The sequence below is a fragment of the Pseudophryne corroboree genome, chromosome 4 (genome assembly GCF_028390025.1).
Source record: "Pseudophryne corroboree isolate aPseCor3 chromosome 4, aPseCor3.hap2, whole genome shotgun sequence".
Lineage (NCBI taxonomy): Eukaryota > Metazoa > Chordata > Amphibia > Anura > Myobatrachidae > Pseudophryne > Pseudophryne corroboree.
Genome location: NC_086447.1, coordinates 173,213,672 through 173,230,578, shown reverse-complemented (window position 1 = coordinate 173,230,578; position 16,907 = coordinate 173,213,672). Strand labels below are relative to the sequence as shown.

General features: G+C 44.0%; 1 protein-coding gene across 1 annotated transcript in view; it reads left to right on the top strand.

The window, feature by feature from the left end:
• The first annotated feature begins 2,439 nt into the window (after window positions 1–2,439).
• Window positions 2,440–16,907, top strand: part of RAB6B (RAB6B, member RAS oncogene family) — a 120,517-nt gene continuing 106,049 nt past the window's right edge. Inside the window, exons 1-3 of the mRNA XM_063915550.1 lie at window positions 2,440–2,784; window positions 10,416–10,474; window positions 13,239–13,292. Coding sequence (XP_063771620.1) covers window positions 2,715–2,784; window positions 10,416–10,474; window positions 13,239–13,292 — 183 coding nt within the window. The 5' untranslated portion in view covers window positions 2,440–2,714. The remainder of the gene's footprint in view (window positions 2,785–10,415; window positions 10,475–13,238; window positions 13,293–16,907) is intronic.

Here is a 16,907-nt window from a genome sequence, read left to right as displayed (position 1 = left end):
ATTTCATGCCCAAACCAGTGTTGGGCAAGGCAAAATCCATGTGGGTCATATGCAAGTGACCCGACTCAGTTGATTTCAGGTGTCAAAATTCTTGCCCGAGACTCGTTAACCCTTGCAAAACTACAGCTACTTATTCAAATTAGTAATTCATAATACTGTGAATGTGCCCACTTGGGCAGCGTATTTCAAGGCAAAACCAGCGTTGGGCAAGACAAAATCCATGAGGGTCATATGCAAGTGACCCGATTCAGTTGATTTCAGGTGTCAAAATTCTTGCCCGAGACTAGTTAACCCTTGCAAAACTACAGCTACTTATTCATAATAGAAAATGAGAGTGTTAAGGTGCCCACTTGGGCAGCGTATTTCATGCCCAAACCAGTGTTGGGCAAGGCAAAATACATGTGGGTCATATGCAAGTGACCCGACTCAGTTGATTTCAGGTGTCAAAATTCTTGCCCGAGACTCGTTAACCCTTGCACAACTACAGCTACTTATTCAAATTAGTAATTCATAATACTGTGTATGTGCCCACTTGGGCAGCGTATTTCATGGCCAAACCAGTGTTGGGCAAGGCAAAATCCATGTGGGTCATATGCAAGTGACCCGACTCTATTGATTTCAGGTGTCAAAATTGTTGCCCGAGACTCGTTAACCCTTGCAAAACTACAGCTACTTATTCATAATAGAAAATGATAGTGTTAAGGTGCCCACTTGGGCAGCGTATTTCATGGCCAAACCAGTGTTGGGCAAGGCAAAATCCATGTGGGTCATATGCAAGTGACCCGACTCTATTGATTTCTGGTGTCAAAATTGTTGCCCGAGACTCGTTAACCCTTGCAAAACTACAGCTACTTATTCATAATAGAAAATTATAGTGTTAAGGTGCCCACTTGGGCAACGTATTTCATGCCCAAACCAGTGTTGGGCAAGGCAAACTACATGTGGGTCATATGCAAGTGACCCGACTCAGTTGATTTCAGGTGTCAAAATTGTTGCCCGAGACTCGTTAACCCTTGCACAACTACAGCTACTTATTCAAATTAGTAATTCATAATACTGTGTATGTGCCCACTTGGGCAGCGTATTTCATGGCCAAACCAGTGTTGGGCAAGGCAAAATCCATGTGGGTCATATGCAAGTGACCGGATTCTATTGATTTCAGGTGTCAAAATTGTTGCCCGAGACTCGTTAACCCTTGCACAACTACAGCTACTTATTCAAATTAGTATTTCATAATACTGTGTATGTGCCCACTTGGGCAGCGTATTTCATGGCCAAACCAGTGTTGGGCAAGGCAAAATCCATGTGGGTCATATGCAAGTGACCCGATTCTATTGATTTCAGGTGTCAAAATTGTTGCCCGAGACTCGTTAACTCTTGCAAAACTACAGCTACTTATTCATAATAGAAAATGATAGTGTTAAGGTGCCCACTTGGGCAACGTATTTCATGCCCAAACCAGTGTTGGGCAAGGCAAAGTACATGTGGGTCATATGCAAGTGACCCGACTCAGTTGATTTCAGGTGTCAAAATTCTTGCCCGAGACTCGTTAACCCTTGCACAACTACAGCTACTTATTCAAATTAGTAATTCATAATACTGTGTATGTGCCCACTTGGGCAGCGTATTTCATGGCCAAACCAGTGTTGGGCAAGGCAAAATCCATGTGGGTCATATGCAAGTGACCCGACTCAGTTGATTTCAGGTGTAAAAATTGTTGCCCGAGACTCGTTAACCCTTGCAAAACTACAGCTACTTATTCAAAATGGTGAATTATAGTGTATGTGCCCACTTTGCCAGCGTATTTCATGCCCAAACCAGCGTTGGGCAAGCCAAAATACAGGTGGGTCATATGAAAGGGACCCTACTCTGTGAATTTCAGGCATCAAATGTGTTGCCCAAGACTCATTAACCCTTGCAAAACTGAATGATCTGAATAAGAAGCTGGAGCTTGAATAAGAAGTGAATAAGAAGCTGGAGCTTGAATAAGAAGTGAATAAGAAGCTGGCCGAATAAGAAGCTAACTTCAGCCTCGTAGAGGTATACTAGTACAGAGGTATACTAGTACTGAGGTATGCTAGGACAGAGGTATACTAGTACAGAGGTATGCTAGAACAGAGGTATACTAGTACAGAGGTATGCTAGAACAGAGGTATACTAGTACAGAGGTATGCTAGGAAAAATGGATATCCTGAGACTGCTTGATACCTGGGTTTCTGAGATATGTCTTTCATAAATGCAAATTGCACCACGTGAATTGTGTCTGCCCCTAACTGCATTACAACGTAGGTGTTTGTACAGCAAAATTCTTCAGCTTGTCAGTCTCCAATGCTCATTCAGTCACTGAATCAGCTTCTGTGCACTGACATCAGCATAGCTTGAGCAGCAGTGTGTGTGTGGTGTGTATAAGGGGGGGAGAAGGAACACGCAGGCGCAATGTATATGGGTGGGGAGGGGAGAGATGTTGAGCAGAGCAGCCTAAAGCATCCTTATTCACCTACTGTAGTGCCTGCTCTGCCTCTCCTAGGATAGAAATTAACCTATTCCTGTCTCACTGCAGACAACACCCAGTTAACCCACATCCCTGCCTCTTCTTCAGCATCCAGTCAGCAGAGCACACACACACACAGGGCTGTGAAGAGAAGACCAGCTTGCAGAAAGGGATTTGGTTGCTCTTTTCCCTGGTCCTGTCTCCCGGTCCTTCCCCGAGCATCATGTCTGCAGGGGGAGATTTTGGAAACCCACTGAGGAAATTCAAGCTTGTATTTCTTGGAGAACAGAGCGGTAAGTGTTGTCACTTTGTGTCAGATTCATGTTGCTGACTAATTCTTATTTTTTTATTGAAATGAAAGGTTGTAAAGCTCCTGACCCTGAGGGGCCTTCCATGCACTTCATTTACAGGTAACAGAATAGTATTTTCCTGCAGCCTTCCATGACACCTCTATCTTGGCCGGTGTGGTCTCTGCAGGTTTCAGCATCCAGTTCCAGCATAGACCAAACATCTCTCCATCTCTGGGAATATTTCATCTTCATGTGCTAACCCCATTTATAACCAGAGAGGGGCGCACAGGTGAGGTTCTATCTAACCCCTCCCACATTGACGCAGGAATGTCGCCCCTCACTGATTGCTCTGTCTTGTGGGGACACAATGTGGTAACTAACATTTTCTGTAAATGTATATGTAAAAGGTGAATATGTCATTTAGGATTTTTTTCAGTTATTATTAATCAGAAGTGTTTGCAGATGAATGCTTTGTAGTTGGTAATGCTGTGTGAGAGGTTAAAAGGATCAAGACGAACACCTGTATTAATTACCCGGCTTTTATTAACAAATGACATCAGTCAGATGGTTATTTAATGCCCTATTAGCTATGCTGACTACAGGCCTTACGCTCCTGGTAGAACCTTCTCGTAGGACAGATCTGTACAAGAAATTGATTTGTCTTTGATGACACAGGGAACGGTAGAAGCAGATAGTGTATCCCTAAAGCTGTACAATGTTACCAATATATAGTATTATAATACAGCAGTTTGCAGACATCTTATGGTACCGTATAATATAAGGTTTTTTTTTCCTTCACTTGGACACACCCTTAATGACTCCTGGGATATGTGCAAGGCACACACAGACTGATTCCCTGTTATCTGTGCAGAAGGGGAGGATGTGTTGGCTAAAGGTAGTATATGTTTATTTAAACTTGCAAGATTCTACACACTGTCTGTCTGACCTTCTGTATGCAGGAGGGGGCAAATGACTATATATACAGATTTATATCAGATGGCAGCAGATCACTGAAGAAAAAAAGGTTTATACAATATACATTCATAATCTTTCATTGTTTTACACAACCGGTTTAAACTCTCCACTGACCATCCAAACTGCAGGGTAAACTACTCCAGCCATCAATGGTGCAACATAAAACCAATTATTTAACCAATTTCACTATATAAAAATGCAAAGTTAAGATCTCATTTTATGACAGAACCTAAGAAAGACGCATACTAATAATATCTTTAAATGTGTACTTTAAATAAGTAGCCACAATTGGTCACTTTGAAGGGGATTTTAATATGTGGAGACTTCTTAAGAGAAGACTTGATTTCTTCTGCAGCTTCCATGTCAAGGGTACTGCACCTTCAGTTATGAATTCTTCATTATGCTCCAGGTCAAAGATCACAGCTGTGGGCATAATTTGAGAATTGTCTGACCTTTGTGAAGGCCTTTGCAAGCAGGTCTGTAGGAATGAGACATGATTGATTTAAGTCATGACTGTGAGGCATGGTAAAGTGGACAGCAGTGATGGCCGTTGACTCCCATTTTAAATATAAGCAATAGTATGATAGGGAATAACAATTTCTAGGGTTTAGGTTTTATGTCTTCCCACATGATATCTACCCTGGATTCCAATGCACATATCATTGGTCTTCCAGCTCCAACTCATAGGTTTTGGGGGTGTCTGTGAGAGGAAAAGAGGAGGGTGTCAATAAAAATCTTTCCTTTAGGCGGTAGTAAAGTTTTAAAAGCAATTTTGCCGACATAATCAAATGAATATTTAACCGTAAGTAACAGTATACTTAGAATAGAGGATCTAGACTTTAGTATGCTGGAGATCTTTCAAGATTTATCATCTACACTGTGGCGGCAGCCATTTTGTGGAGTAAATAAATAACCATAAGAATGCACTCAGTCAATTCCCTATGTAAGCACATTATGGCTATGACTACATGATGTCATGGGAACCTAGACCTGGCAGAGGTGCAAAATGGCTGTTAATGTGGCATGTCAAATTGTGCCTCATGCCTCAATTGTTCCTAGTGAATTGAGGCACCATTCTCTCAGAATTTTGGTTGATCCCACAAAATGCCTGTGGGAAAATATGTGAGGTGTAGACTTCTATGGCTGATGATGTCGGAATGAATATAGCACGGAAAGAGAAAATCACATAGGTTCTGTACCTGTGGCATGACCTGATAATGCATGGAGGTGATTCCAAGCAGAAGATATAAAGTTAATACTGTCCATGAATGGAAATAAACTGCTTGGTACTAAATATGAGACTCTCTTGGATGTTAAAGGTTGAATAACGCAAATGGTTTTGTCAACCTTTTTTAACTGCCATCAAGCTGTGCATGTTTAATCCCAGAGTGTACCAATTTCCTTCCTTACTAATCAATACTTAATGAGGTCTTTCGGCTGAATTCATATGGTTAATGGGCTCCAAGTAATTCTGCCTCCATCTCCTCTCCATGGCTCTTGCATTGCATTTTGTCTATCTTTTTTTCTGCACAGTCTTTCTTGAAATATTGTCCCTCATTCCGAGTTGTTCGCTCGCTAGCTGCTTTTAGCAGCATTGCACACGCTAGGCCGCCGCCCTCTGGGAGTGTATCTTAGCTTAGCAGAATAGCGAACGAAAGATTAGCAGAACTGCTACTAAATAATTTGCTGCAGTTTCTGAGTAGCTCCAGACCTACTCCTAGACTGCGATACCCTCAGTCCGTTTAGTTCCTGGTTTGACGTCACAAACACGCCCTGCGTTCGGCCAACCACTCCCCCGTTTCTCCAGCCACTCCTGCAGTTTTACCTGGCACGCCTGCGGTTTTTAGCACACTCCATGAAAACGCAGAGTTGCCTCCCAGAAACACCCACTTCCTGTCAATCATACTACGATCACTCTAGCGAAAAACTACTTTCGAGTTGAAATACGTTGCTCGAGTTTGGGTAAAACTACAAACTTTTGTGTGAAAGTACTTAGCGTATGCGCGCTGCGTACCGTGCGCATGCGCAGAATTGCCGTTTTTTCACTTGATCGCTGTGCTGCGAAAATCGGCAACGAGCGATCAACTCGGAAGGACCACCATTGTTACTATCTTTAAAAACGTGCTTTACTTTATATTGCTGTTATAGCAATTGCAGGTCCTCAGAGGACCTGCAAGTGCTTTCTAAAAAAATCTTTTCAACATTAATTAATTTCACAGTAAAACAAAAAAAAGTACTCATCTGATATTCAGAATAAACAGAATGATGTCAAGTAGCACTACATTTCCTGACAGAGAGGCATGCTCCTGACAGCAGTGTTGGTGCTTTGATAACAGAACTGTCAGTCAGCCGAGCCAGACATGCAAAGTGGTATGTGCAGGCTTCAGTGGATGAAAAGTTATCACCTTTCTCTGGGATGCAGACGGTTCACAGAAGGACACCGAGTCTTTGAGAAGAATCCTAATGACTCTTCAGTCTGGGATTAATTGCCAATGGGCACCTCAGTGCTCTAGAGAAGTGATTCTCCCACAGCTGAAGCCAAAGAAATCAACTGGAATTTCTGCGTCCAACACCAGAACTGCACCTTTAGCTACGTATAGGAATAGGAACATACATATTATATATCAATAGCAGTTCTGTTTATAATCAATATTGATGGTCCCATTCACAAATCATTATGACTGCTAAATTATAAAGAGACATGTTTGCACTTATGTTACTTAAATATAGTGTTTAGTTCTGGGATCTCATGTTGGAAGAACGTTATTCAACTTGATGGCTTTTTTTTAAGGATATTTACTTTGTGGATAATGGGATGTTCTCTTGCAAGGTCTCCAGGGAAGATCTACATAAAGGCTGAAAGTCCCTTCTGTCTTAGTTGCTATGTTACAATACAGCCAAGGGAGTGTCTGACAGAACCTTCGGTCAGTTCAGGTTACAGCATTGCAGGAAGGCTATTGAGTGATCAATGCAGTCCAGCAAAGAAAATGTTTCACTTATGGAATAATTGTAGCTAACAAGCGTGAATTTGAGCTTTTTTTTTTTAAATAAATATGAAGCTTAGTTTCTGTGCTTGATCAGGGCTTTGAGGCCTATTTCTCAAAGAGAGAGGATCCCTACATTAGTATAAACTGTAATTTTGACTAGATTTAGGCACTCTCGCATTATATCGATAGCCACAGAATGTAGGGGCCATTGCCAGGTATAACTAGCGGTGGCTATCACAGGGGCTCCAATACGGGGGCTTTTCTACGCAAGCATTGGGAAGCTTATTATCCCATGTTTAAGAAGAACAGCGGTGGTAACTGTGTCGCCAGCTGCTTACTTATGTTGTCGCCTACTCAGGATGGAGATAACAGATGCAGTACAGTGAAAAACTGTTTAATTACTCAAATGAAGCATTTTTTTAGTTACAATTAAATAAAATATTTTTTTTCTATTTTTTTAACATTAACATTTTATTTTTAATTTCCCATGAATTGGTACCTAGGAGCCAGAGACTGTGGGCCTAATTCAGACCTGGTTGCTGCATCAGCAGCATACGCAGGCTGAAGCCCAGTGAAGTGTGCGCATGCGCAGCAGCCGCACTGCACATGTGCACACAGTGAGATGAGGTGTGATCGCCTCTGCGGTAGCGGGGCATGCAGGCTGAGCTGCGGGGGCATTTGTGGGGTGCAAGGCAGGTGTGTCCGGACCGTTTGCAGGACAGGCCGTGGCGGCTGCAACCCTAAACATGGCGGGTAGCCGCCTAACTCTGCAGCTAGGCTGCGTAGGCAGATAGTTACTCGTCAGTTGCAAAAGCATCGCCACCTGGGGGGGCAGGACCCGGCATGTGGGGCAGATTTGCTAATATTAATAATATTATTGACCCCACACTGACATATTATACTCCAGTAACAAGGCTACATCAGTAGTCACATGGGCTATAAACAAAAACCATTAGCTACTACTAACGAGAAAGTGTAGGTCATGTGACAGTATTCCATAGCTACATACTTATCAGTTCTAGAGCAGTCTACAAGGTGTTTCTCTCACAAAGACCACCTGCAACTACTTGCAGCAGACATACAGTATAGGACCTGATTCTGAGTCGGATGTAGACCCGGCCGCCGATGCATCTTTTGCTGCAATCATGCCTGTGACTTTATGGTAAGGCAACTACAAAGCCCTTCCCTGGATTACACCCATGTGTCCAAATGTGCAAGGACTAAGACACCCACTGTCAGTGTCTGTAGACGCTACATTACTGTTTGGTGTGTCCTTAGATGCACCATCAAAACTTCCACCTGCCCTATGGCAGGTGCAATTTCTCCATCTGAGTATGGCCTCCTATGGGGACGCTATCGATATCCCGGTGATTTAAATCCTGACAGTCATAATGTAGACACCGACATCCCCGTGAGTGTTTTAACCCTAATTCACCCCTCATGCAGTCTAACCCTAACCCACACATCCCGCAACCTAACCCTAACTCACCCATTCCACAGCCTAATCCTAACCACCCCCTCCAGCAACCTAACCTCCCCTCCTGCAGCCTAACCCTAACCATCCCCCCGTAGCCTAGCCCTAACTGTCCCTTCCCCTGCAGGCTGCAGCCTAACCCTAACTGCCCCCCCAACAGCTTAATCCTAACCCTCCCCTCCTGCAGCATAGCCCTAACCATCCCCCCATAGGCTAGCCCTAACTGTCCCCTCCCCAACAGCCTAACCCTAATTGTCTGAAAAATAAAAAAAAACCTGCGTTGACCATATCCACGTCTGCATTTTGACCGTCAACCTTTTCTACTGTCTACAATGGGGTTGACTATTGACTGTCCATCTAATTTATGCAGCTCTTTTATACCACATCCGAACAGAGACCCAGTAAAGCAGTTTGATAATTCTAAGGGCCAGTAATACTCAGCAACCTCCGGTATTTTTTTTTTTTTTTGAATTTGGGTGAACACTAACCATATAAAAAGTACACTTATCACTACTATGGGGTAATAATTACAAGTAGGTGCTTTTCATGTTCTACAAACTATGGTGCTCTCACCGGCGAGGCATGGCAAGGTCCCCTCCGGCTCAATGCTCAAAGAACTGACCATGGATACACATACTACAGGAACTCCTTGTCGGTTGTGATAAACTGCTGGTGAGGAGAAGGGAATCCTCATATAGCAGCTTCAAAAGGACCCACTGACTGCTAAACAGCAGCGCAATGTAAATCTGTAGTGACATGAAAAGCAGCAATACAGATTTGCATAATAGACCCATTAGAGACAATTGTATTGCTTCAGGTAAATTCATCTCTTGTGAGAATCTTCGGGATAAAGTAATAAGTATTGAGAATTGTGACTAGGGTGGCCAATTCCAGGATCGGGATTGGCGGGATCCCGGGATTTAGGCCAAAAATCATCCGGGATTCAATCCCGGGATTGGAAGTTCCAATCCCTGGGATTGAGGGATCATGCGGCTCTTTGTTTTTTGTTTTATTTGTACGATCAGTTTGTATTTAAATATTTGCATACATAGAGCAAAATGGAATACAGGCTAAACTAGCATAAGAAAATACAGGCACTCAACAATACTAAAAAGAATACGGCCATACAACAATGAATAAATCAGAACGTAGACATTGAGTCAGGCTAAAGTACACTACATCATATAAAGGGGTTCACTACGATATGCCGGCGGTTGGGCTCCCGGCGCCCAGCATACCGGCGCCGGGAGCCCGACCGCCGGTTTACCGACAGTGTGGCGAGCGCAAATGAGCCCCTTGCGGGCTCGCTGCGCTCGCCATGCTACGCGCGCCACACTATTTTATTCTCCCTCCAGGGGGGTCGTGGACCCCCACGAGGGAGAATAAGTGTCGGTATGCCAGCTGTCGGGATCCCGGTGCCGGTATACTGTGCGCCGGGATCCCGACAGCCGGCATACTGAAGACCACCCATATAAAGTTGCGGCGTCACAGAAAACAGAGAATTTTCCCCTGTTTTTTTAAAGCTGGGCAGCGTTGAGTGTCCTCAGGAAGCTCAGACGCTGCCCGGATCCCTACTCCCGGCTCCCCCTGGCAGCGTGACGTGCAGTCACAGGTCACGCTGCGCAGTCAGCCATCTGCCCTCACCGATCGCTGACCAGCGCCGAGCTCGAAAGATGTCTCCACCACCGTCATATGGTGAGTTTATGTATCCTGGGCGGGAGGAGTAGGGTGGAGCGGTGCGAGATTGTCGGACACATAGGGAAAAGCCAATCCCGGGTTTGACCATTTTTCAATCCCGATACCCAGGATTGAAAAAAAATGGCCAGGAATTGGCAACCCTAATTGTGACAAAAGTGACATTATACAGTAGTGCCCCACCTCACTCCCAGTCTGCAGATTGTTTTACAGGACAGCCAAACGATGTGGTGCTTCAGGCAACCAATATGGACACCAATATCTCAGTCACTAAATGAAAGCATAACACATATGATACAGAATGATCTACAGAACACATAGTGCAACATTTATGAACACCGGTTCATGGGAAGAAGTTGCCACGCCTACTGCGACCAAACAGATTTTAGTTTAGTTATTTATGAAGCTACTTTTGTAAAAGGACGGAAAGTTATTATTTGCTGTGGATTATAAATGTTCCCTGACCATAATAATTGTAACATTAACCGTTTCTTGTCTTGCAGTTGGGAAGACATCTCTCATCACAAGGTTTATGTATGACAGTTTTGACAACACGTATCAGGTAAGTGTGTTTGCTGCATCTGTGACAAGAGAAATCTTGGGGTCCTGATTGCTGTGGTTCTAAGTATCCATGTTTTCAGGCCTCATTGTCATATGCTTAGTGCATGGTGAAACTGGTCAGTAAACTCTAAAACCAATCACCAAAAAGCTTTCATCAATTCACTAATGAAAGTAAAGTCTGAATGGATTGAATGTTTTATTGCATTTTTGTACCATCTTAGTAAATCGCTCCCATGATCATCATCTTAGTGTATAATTTACATGTGTGATTCATTGTATAGTTGTTATTTATTTAGAAGCATTTTGAAATTAAGTCTTAATTTTATTGTGTTATAGTTGCAGCTGCTTCTTTTCTTCCATAAGTATTTCTAGTATGCTGCAATATATGAGTTTTTGTGCTATTATCACTAATTAGCTGGTAGTTCTGTCTTTTGCCACTGTGGCCTGAGCCAGGCTCTATTTTGTCCATAGAGCAGTAGATAGCACCACATGATAATGGGGGTAATTCTGAGTTGATCGCAGCAGGAACTTTGTTAGCAGTTGGGCAAAACCATGTGCACTGCAGGTGGGGCAGATATAACATGTGCAGAGAGAGTTAGGACGGAGATTTCCTGGCCTCTGCGACGGGCGCCATGGTGCCACAAGCCGCCCAATGGCGTGTGCTTTGATCCGATTCTGCACTGCAGGGGGGGGGGGGGGGCAGATATACAGATATAACATGTGCAGAGAGAGTTAGATTTGGGTGGGGTGTGTTCAATCTGTAATCTAAATTGCAGTGTAAAAATAAAGCAGCCAGTACTATTTACCCTGCACAGAAACAAAATAACCCACCCAAATCTAACTCTCTCTGCACGTTATATCTGCCCCCCCTGCAGTGCACATGGTTTTACCCAACTGCTAACAAAGTTCCTGCTGCGATCAACTCAGAATTACCCCCCATGAGCTGCTACAGAGTCACAGTGGAGGTCATTCAGGTGCAGTCAGATTTGCTATCAGAGATAGCACTGTATGCAAATGCAGCAGGAGGTGTCTATTACATGCTGCACTAGTGATCCAAGCAGAATCGGATCAAAGCACACGCCATTGGGCGGCTTGTGGCACCATGGCGCCCGTCGCAGAGGCCAGGAAATCTCCGTCCTACAGGTCCTGCATGTGCACTGAAAATAGGTACTTTGTGCCAATGGTCTTAAATGCAACCACAACTGAATGACCCACCGTCCACTTGTGGACACAACTGGATACATAAATATGGGTCTGGAAGAGTTCTATTTTTTTTCCCATTGTTGCATCCAACAGCCTTTTTAATTGTTGCCCCATGAAATGTCTATGTAATAATTATTTGTCTATACCTTAGGAACTTGTCGTGCTATTTTTGTTACTATGGGGTATATTTACTATTTATCAAAGTTGATCGATTTAAATCGATCAGCATCGATCTTTAGTAAATGTACCTCTATGTCTCTGTTTGAGAAAATGTAAATTGATTTTCATTTGTGCTATCTATCTTTTCCACCTAAGAAGACTTAAGGGGGGTACACACTGAGCGATGTTTAGCTCATTTCTAAGCAATTGACTAGATTGCTTAGAACATCGCTCCGCGTGTAGGGGTGCCGGCGACAGCGATGCGCGGTCCCACGCGTCGCTATCGCCAGTGCTAGATTGGCACAATCTAGCAGGTCGCTCATTTCACCGCTGAGTGAAATCAGCGGCCTCCCGTGTCCGTCTCCCCCTCGCTCAGCACATTGCGCTGTACTGAGCGGGGGGAGAGATGTGTGCTGAGTGGTCTGTGCTAGACTGCCCAGCACACATCTCTGGGGAAATCTCCCCGTCAGTACGGCCCTTTATGTATTGTAGCAATTACCAATCTATAAAACTCACTTAAAACTAACTTCCCATTATTGTAATATTGTTCATACCGTCTGCCTCTGCAATATTTTTTGTTAAATGTAGGTGATGATTTATTTGGTCCCATAATCGGCAACAATACAAATAATCACATTAATAGCAGCAATGAGGGGATTAATGATGATGATGATGATAATAATTATTATTATTTTGTGGTTGAAAAAAAGGTAATCATTGAGCATGTTTGTTCCTTGGGGTCACTTAACAAGCCCCCTTCACTTTTCCAAAATTCCCTTTGCACTAAAAGGCTAAAACTAGCTTTTATTTATAGTGCTTTAAATATTCAAATTTAAAAAGTTTGTAAAATGTAATTATTGCTGCAAAATTCAAGTATATTTGGAAATAAATTGAGCTATAAATTGCATATGTAACTCTATGGTGAAATAACATCTCGTACACTTACTGAGTGGTGGATTGCTGATTGGTATACAACAAGAGGCCGGACTAATGAGCTATGGGGGTTATTCAGGTTTGTTAGCAAACCAAAAAAGTTAGCAAATGGGCAAACCTTGATGTACTGTAGGTGGAGCAGATGTAACATGTGCAGAGAGAGTTAGATTTGGATGGGTTATATTGTTTCTGTGCAGGGTAAATACTGGCTGCTTTATTTCTACACTGCGATTTAGATTTCACCCAAATCTGGACTCTCTGCACGTTACATCTGCCCCACCTGCAGTGCAACATGGTTTGCCCATTAGTGTGCTTTTTTGGTTTGCTAACAAACCTGAATAACCCCCTATATATGTAATCTGGTGTTATAGTATTGACCTTTTTCTTTCTTTACTATACTGTATGTTTCCATTTATTTCCTACTAATAAAGCTGTATGTCATACTCCTTTTTTTTTCCTCCTGTTTGCAGGCTACAATTGGAATAGACTTTTTGTCAAAGACAATGTATTTAGAGGACCGGACGGTGAGTTTTATTTTATATTATTAAACATGAACCTTGAGCTGCAATATGACAACCGGGTTCTGATTGCACATTACTGCAGTCTTCCAATCAGAACCAGCATTATTTTATTAATTCTATATATATAGCGTACACATATTCCACAGCGCTTTACAGAAAATATTTGGCCAGTCACACCAGTCCCTGCCCCAGTGAAGCTTACAACAGTCCCTGCCCCAGTGAAGCTTACAATCTCTTTCCCTACCACATGCACATACATTCATGCTAGAGTTAATTTTATTGGAGCCAGTTAACCTACCAGTATATTTTTTGAATTGTGGGAGAAAACCGGAATACCCAGAGGAAACCCATGCAAGCACGGGGAGAATATACAAACTCCACACAGGGCTATGGTGGGAATTGAACACATGACCACAGTGCTGTGAGACAGTAATGCTAACCATTACACCAATGGTGCTGCTGTGCACACAATTCTAGCAGAGACCATTGGATCACTGCTGTAGTATTTTACTGAGTCTCCAATAGGGGTCCTTCCTTCAAACAAATACTGGGCACTGTGATATCCCTTGTGAGTGGAGAACCCCTCTAGGCTGCCTATACATTAATGGACCTTGTGTAGTATCCCAATAAAGGTTATGACATGTATGGTGTGGAATGGGTGCTATTTGGACTGGAGGTACCTCTCTGATAGAGCAACCCCCTGGCTTCTTTGTTCAGCAACAATTTCCAACTCAGACCACGCCCTAGCAGAGAGGCAAGAGTTCTTCCCCCAGCCTCAGTACATGCACAACCAGGCTAGCCTGCACAAAAATGGAAAATTTAATTTAACTGCCCTTGGATAAGAACTGGAATGGGGTAACAAGGTCTTTTGTAATAACTGAAATTTACATGTACATTATGCTCACAATAAAATGAATACAGTCCCATAGTTACTTGTAGATGTTTCTTTAAGGCAGATATTTCTTTAAGACAGATTCCCTACACACAAAATACGTAAAACTGAATACTCGCATAAACCTAACATAATATGCATTCTCCTAGCACTCTACGAATGTCCCTTTTAATATTGGAAATAGGGAGGCCAATCCCGGGATCGGGATCGGCGGGATCCCGGGATTTAGCCCCAAAACGGCCGGGATTCAATCCCGGGATTGGAAACTTCAATCCCGGGGATTGAGGGATCAGCGTTGAGCGTCCTCAGGACGCTTAGACGCTGCCCAGCTCACTCCTCCCAGCTCCCCCTGCGCAGCGTGACCTGTGACTGTGAGGTCACGCTGCGCTGTCAGCAGCCGCAGAGCCAGAAGGTACGGCGGTATTCCCCCGCCGCCTCCTCCCGGCTCCCCCTTCACCCGCAGCCTCCTCCCGGCTCCCTCTTCACTCACCTGCAGCCTCCTCCCAGCTCCCCTGCACTCACCCGCCGCCTCCTCACAGCTCCCCTGCACTCACCCGCCGCCTCCTCACAGCTCCCCTGCACTCACCCGCCGCCTCCTCCCGGCTCCCCTGCACTCACCCGCCACCTCCTCACGGCTTCCCTGCACTCACCCGCTGCCTCCTCCCGGCTCCCCTGCACTCACCCGCCGCCTCCTCCTCACCCGCTACCCGGCTGTGCAGGTTTGTACTTGTTTTTATGTCTGCGGGGCAGGTGGGGAGGGGCGGGGTGGGGCGTGGGGGGATGGCCGAACACAGTTGAAAGCCAATCCCGGGTATCCCGGGAATCCCGGGATTGACCATTTTTCAATCCCGATACCCGGGATTGAAAAAAATCGCCTGGGATTGGCCTCCCTAATTGGAAAGCCCTTTAACCTAAATATCAATGTCCACAACACTATGACATCTGATAAAGACACTCTAAACCATGGATCTTCAACCTGGGGCCCTCCAGCTGCTGTGGGACTACACATCCCAGCATGCTCTGCAACAGTTTTGCTATTAAGGCATGCTAAAACTGAGGCAGGACATGCTGGTATGTGTAGTTCCACAGCAGCTGGAGGGCTGCAGGTTGAAGACCCATGCTCTAAACAATATGAATGCTGGTAATCCGGGTCACATCTGTGACTACATGTGCACGTTGGGGCCCTTGAAGTGCATACACAAGTAGGAATCAGGTTTCAATTAATTTATAACAGAAGTGGCTATCAGTAATTACGACTATATATTGCATCATATCATAACAGTGCAAGGCATATATATTAGCAGCAATTCAGTAATACCCATCCAGAGATGACCTCCAATAAGCCTCCCCTCTGCAATCACGGCAATCAGCACAGAGAGTAAAGGATCACAGGTTCCACAAATTGCCAATACACTGTGCCTTGCGCTCCACCATACATCCACATCACAGGACAGACGCTGGATACAAGGGGGTGGGGCAGCGGAGCAGGAGCAGTGAACTAAGCTTCAGCTCATTTCACCATCTTCAGATGGCGACATAACATTGAGAAATGAAATTGAAGCAGGAAGTTTCTGTTCTATGAATCACTCTCCCCATACTAGTTCATGGGAAAGAGATTATAATACTAATCAGGGGCACCGCTGGAAAAATCTTACACTTTTCCATGGTATACCCCTTCTTGAATATGTGGAGGCAGTGAAAACCCCTGTTTCCTGAAGTGCTTTGTGAAACTGGCCATCTCACTGCTGCATGAATAAAACACTCTGAGTACGGCTCTTATCGGAAACCCGTTTCCTGGCAAGAGTGTATTGATCAAATTTGAGCGAAAATATTCCTTTATAATATTGGTGGTCATTCCGTGTTGATCGCTTGCTGCATTTGTTCGCAGCAGCGAGATCAGGCTAAAAAAAACGCAGTTCTGCGCATGCGTATGCGGCGCAATGCGCACGCGCGACATACGGGCACAACGAACTATGTAGTTTTGCACAGGGTCTAGCGAAGCATTTCAGTCGCACTGGTGGCCGCAGAGTGATTGACATAAAGTGGGCGTTTCTGGGTGTCAACTGACCGTTTTCAGGGAGTGTTCAGAAAAACGCAGGCGTGCCAGGGAAAAAGCAGGCGTGGCTGGGTGAACGCAGGGCGTGTTTGTGACGTCAAAACAGGAACTAACCAGTCTGAAATGATCGCAAGCGCTGAGTAGGTTTTGAGCTACTGTGAAACTGCACAAAAAAACTTTGTAGCCGCTCTGCGATACATTCGTTCGCACTTCTGCAAAGCTAAAATACACTCCCAGTGGGAGGCGGTATAGCTTTTGTACGGCTACTAAAAACTGCTAGCGAGCGATCAACTCGGAATGACCCCCATTGTCATATCCACAGCGCATTAAAAATACAAGATAATATGATATATAGGCCCTTTGTTCCTTGTTTTCATGCATAATTCTTTACCTTTTTTCACTCTAGTAAAAATACTCTCCTATTCAAAATTTAGGCCCATTAACTACAGTACAATGCGTAACTGTGGAAATGATTTACAGCTCAGAGGACTGCTGTTTTCTGTCTAGCATTTCATTCACTATTGTAAATCTCTGCCTTACAATTACTTGCAGGTGTTAGAACACAGAAACAAAATGAAATACCAATTTATTTCACCCATGTAACATTAACTATTTATTTAATTCAAGCGTACTAAAAATTCTTCCATTAGGACCATGAATATAGGCCTCC